Below are 2859 nucleotides of genomic sequence, written 5' to 3' on the forward strand. Positions count from 1 at the left end.
CTTCGTTCCTGTGAAGTCTCCAATAGTCCCATCAAAACACTTTGACCTGGAAATATTAGGACAGTTAAGTGTCCATGTCTATAATGTGTAAATTATGATACATGTGTCAATTTGATAATAAAATGTTGAACAAACTCCAGCTGTTTGAAGTTTAAGTTTGTTTTTGGTGTCTGTATTTTAAAAATCAACATGTACATCGTGTTAAAATGATGCTGCTTTTCCAGGGCAACAGGTTTCACAGGGTTTACTTTGGTAATATTGAACAAATATAAAAAATATATATAAATAAATATACATATGGTGGGTCAATAATAGAATGAATAATTCACTAGAACAAAGTATCATTTAGAATTAAGATGTAAACGTATAAAAACAAGCACGTATATTTACAGCTTACTCTCACTGACTTTACGTTTTTCATAACATTAAACATTAAATCATAAATCCTTTCGAATTTTTTCGAAATATTGCACCTTCACCTTCACAAACTAATTTATTTTCCGTATATTAAGACTTTCGATTAAAATCGTGACCCATTTTTTCCGTCTTTTTTAGTCTCATAAACACGTAGTATTTTTTCGTAATATTACGTGGCTCCCTTTTTCCATATAAAAAAAAAGTTTCCGTAAATGTAAGACTTTGTTTTGATGATTTTTTTTTAATCTAGTTGAATCTTAACTTCCGGCAACCACGCCACTAAAACGACTTTATTCTGAAAACTCGTCTGGCGTACCATGATTCAGCAGGCGGTTATTATTGCTTTAAGCATCCCCTATTGGTCAGCATTGGTATTGCATACATTACTGCATTTCCGGGTGGGTGAAAAACTAGATTGGGAAACGATAAAATACTTTTACATACACTACAAAACAAATACAACGAAACCCGTTTCTGATTCAGCGAATTAACAAGTTGTTTAAAACAAAAAACCTTCTGTGACTGCTTCATGTGGCCTGAAAGATGGCACGACTGTTCACGTGACAATGACCAGAGTCACGTGACAGCAAAAGTTCAATCTAAAGACAGCTGTTGTGAACCGGACAACACGGTGAGTCCGACGTTGTTCCACCAGGTGAGCTTCTCCGACATTAACCTGTGAGAAAAACACAAAGTTTAACATTTACGAACGGTTGAACCCGCGGTCTTTTCATTCGAGTCATTTTCAAATTTCAGGGAGAATGTCTTCACTGCCACTTGCTCTGCTTGTAACCGTTATTTACGTCACAGCTCAGGCGATTGCCTCTACAGGTAACGCCACAACATTACATACAAAACATTTTATACACATTTTTTTACATACAAACAAATATAAACACAGTAGGAATTCCATCCTGTGGATGTTTGTAAGTGTTAATGTCACTTCTTGTGCGTCACACTTGGCCAATAAAGCTGATTCTGGTACTGATTCTGGTACTAATCCGTCTTTCCGTTCCTTGACAGGACGCAACAAATGTGTTGCCAGAAACTTTGGATTTGACTCGGTGGTGTGTGAGTGTAATGCCACTCAGTGTGATGATATTGGCTCGGCCGCCCTGCCCAGTCTGGGCAAGTTCTCCTCCTACCTGAGCAGCATGTCAGGCAGCAGACTGGAACCACAGCTGGGTCGAATCCAGGGGAACAGCAGCGGCACAGGTGAGTCATGTGGGTAATCATCTGGGTTGTGGTATCTGTATGAACCCCGTTTCTGGAAATAAGGGACACAAAGTGCAAGAACAACTCAAACCTGAGTTTGTTTTTTTTAAATTGAATGAACAAAATGATTTAAAAAAAAAATCAGTCCTTCAGTTAGACACTTAAACACTCTTCCACTAGGTGGCTACAGATGGCTATGAGAACTAAGGAACAAAAAAAGCGTCATAGCTGTTGAAGAAGTTTGTCTTTCTTCAATTGTGTGGCTACAGATGGCTATGAGAACTAAGAAAAAAAGCATCATAGCCGTTGAAGAAGTTTCTTTCTTCAATTGCTGTGAGTATATCAGCACTGTGTTCAACTAAACAGGCCCAGGTTTCATCCTGGACCTGTTTAGTTAGGGTGACTAAACTAGACAGTCCTTATATTTGGTTATATTTACATATTTGTGACATTTGTCTGAAGTTGTGCTGTGGGATTTTCATGTGAAATATGTGCTGTACTTCAGAAAATGTGAAAGACTAGTCTAATGTTTTCATTTTACCACAATATTTACATTTCTGTTTAATGTTTGAATTAATGTTCACTTTTCTGTTTACTTTTCTTACATTTTTAAGTTTTCATGTTTGCTTAATTTTTTTCATCTAACCCTAACATTTACATGTTTATAGATAGTTTATCTTTTATCACCTGTTTCACTCTCACTCAGCTTCTGTTTGAACCTTTGTTTTGTTATTCGCCTTCAGGTAAATCCACAGGTCTTAGTTGTTTCAACATAAATAAACCTTTCTGTGTTCCGTCAGGCCTCAGACTGACCATCAGTCGTGAGCAGAAGTACCAGAAGATCAGGGGATTTGGTGGAGCTATGACTGATGCAGCGGCCATCAACATCCTGTCTCTCTCTGCTGGCACGCAGGAGCAGCTGCTGAGACAGTACTTCTCCAGTGAAGGTACATAAACCTTTATTATTATAGCACATTACACGGCCACATGCACTGAAAGTGCCCGTCCTCCTCTGCTGACTGCTGAACTGAAATAATAAAAAAAAGCAACAAAAAATCCACCCCATGTCCTGGAACCTTCAGGACATGAAAACGTGTTGTGTTAATGTGCTGTTTCTACCTTTGTATTTATACACACATATATTTATTCTTATATATGTATAATTTGGCTGATGTGTACTGTAGAGGTCACGTTCACTGGGTTTTACCACAGTCCTGATCAGTTTAT

At 37.7% G+C, this 2859-nt stretch overlaps 2 protein-coding genes across 2 annotated transcripts in view; both read left to right on the plus strand.

Annotated features, from left to right (window-relative positions):
* dap3 (death associated protein 3) overlaps positions 1 to 1099 on the plus strand; it is a 4981-nt gene extending 3882 nt beyond the window's left edge. Inside the window, exon 14 of the mRNA XM_008323167.3 lies at positions 1073 to 1099. Coding sequence (XP_008321389.1) covers positions 1073 to 1099 — 27 coding nt within the window. The remainder of the gene's footprint in view (positions 1 to 1072) is intronic.
* The window catches only part of gba1 (glucosylceramidase beta 1), a 6833-nt gene continuing 4804 nt past the window's right edge, over positions 831 to 2859 (plus strand). Inside the window, exons 1-4 of the mRNA XM_025061505.1 lie at positions 831 to 1072; positions 1174 to 1248; positions 1441 to 1632; positions 2433 to 2579. Of these exons, the coding sequence (XP_024917273.1) occupies positions 1179 to 1248; positions 1441 to 1632; positions 2433 to 2579 (409 nt within the window). The 5' untranslated portion in view covers positions 831 to 1072; positions 1174 to 1178. The remainder of the gene's footprint in view (positions 1073 to 1173; positions 1249 to 1440; positions 1633 to 2432; positions 2580 to 2859) is intronic.

The sequence above is a fragment of the Cynoglossus semilaevis genome, chromosome 13 (genome assembly GCF_000523025.1).
Source record: "Cynoglossus semilaevis isolate Cse_v1.0 chromosome 13, Cse_v1.0, whole genome shotgun sequence".
NCBI lineage: Eukaryota > Metazoa > Chordata > Actinopteri > Pleuronectiformes > Cynoglossidae > Cynoglossus > Cynoglossus semilaevis.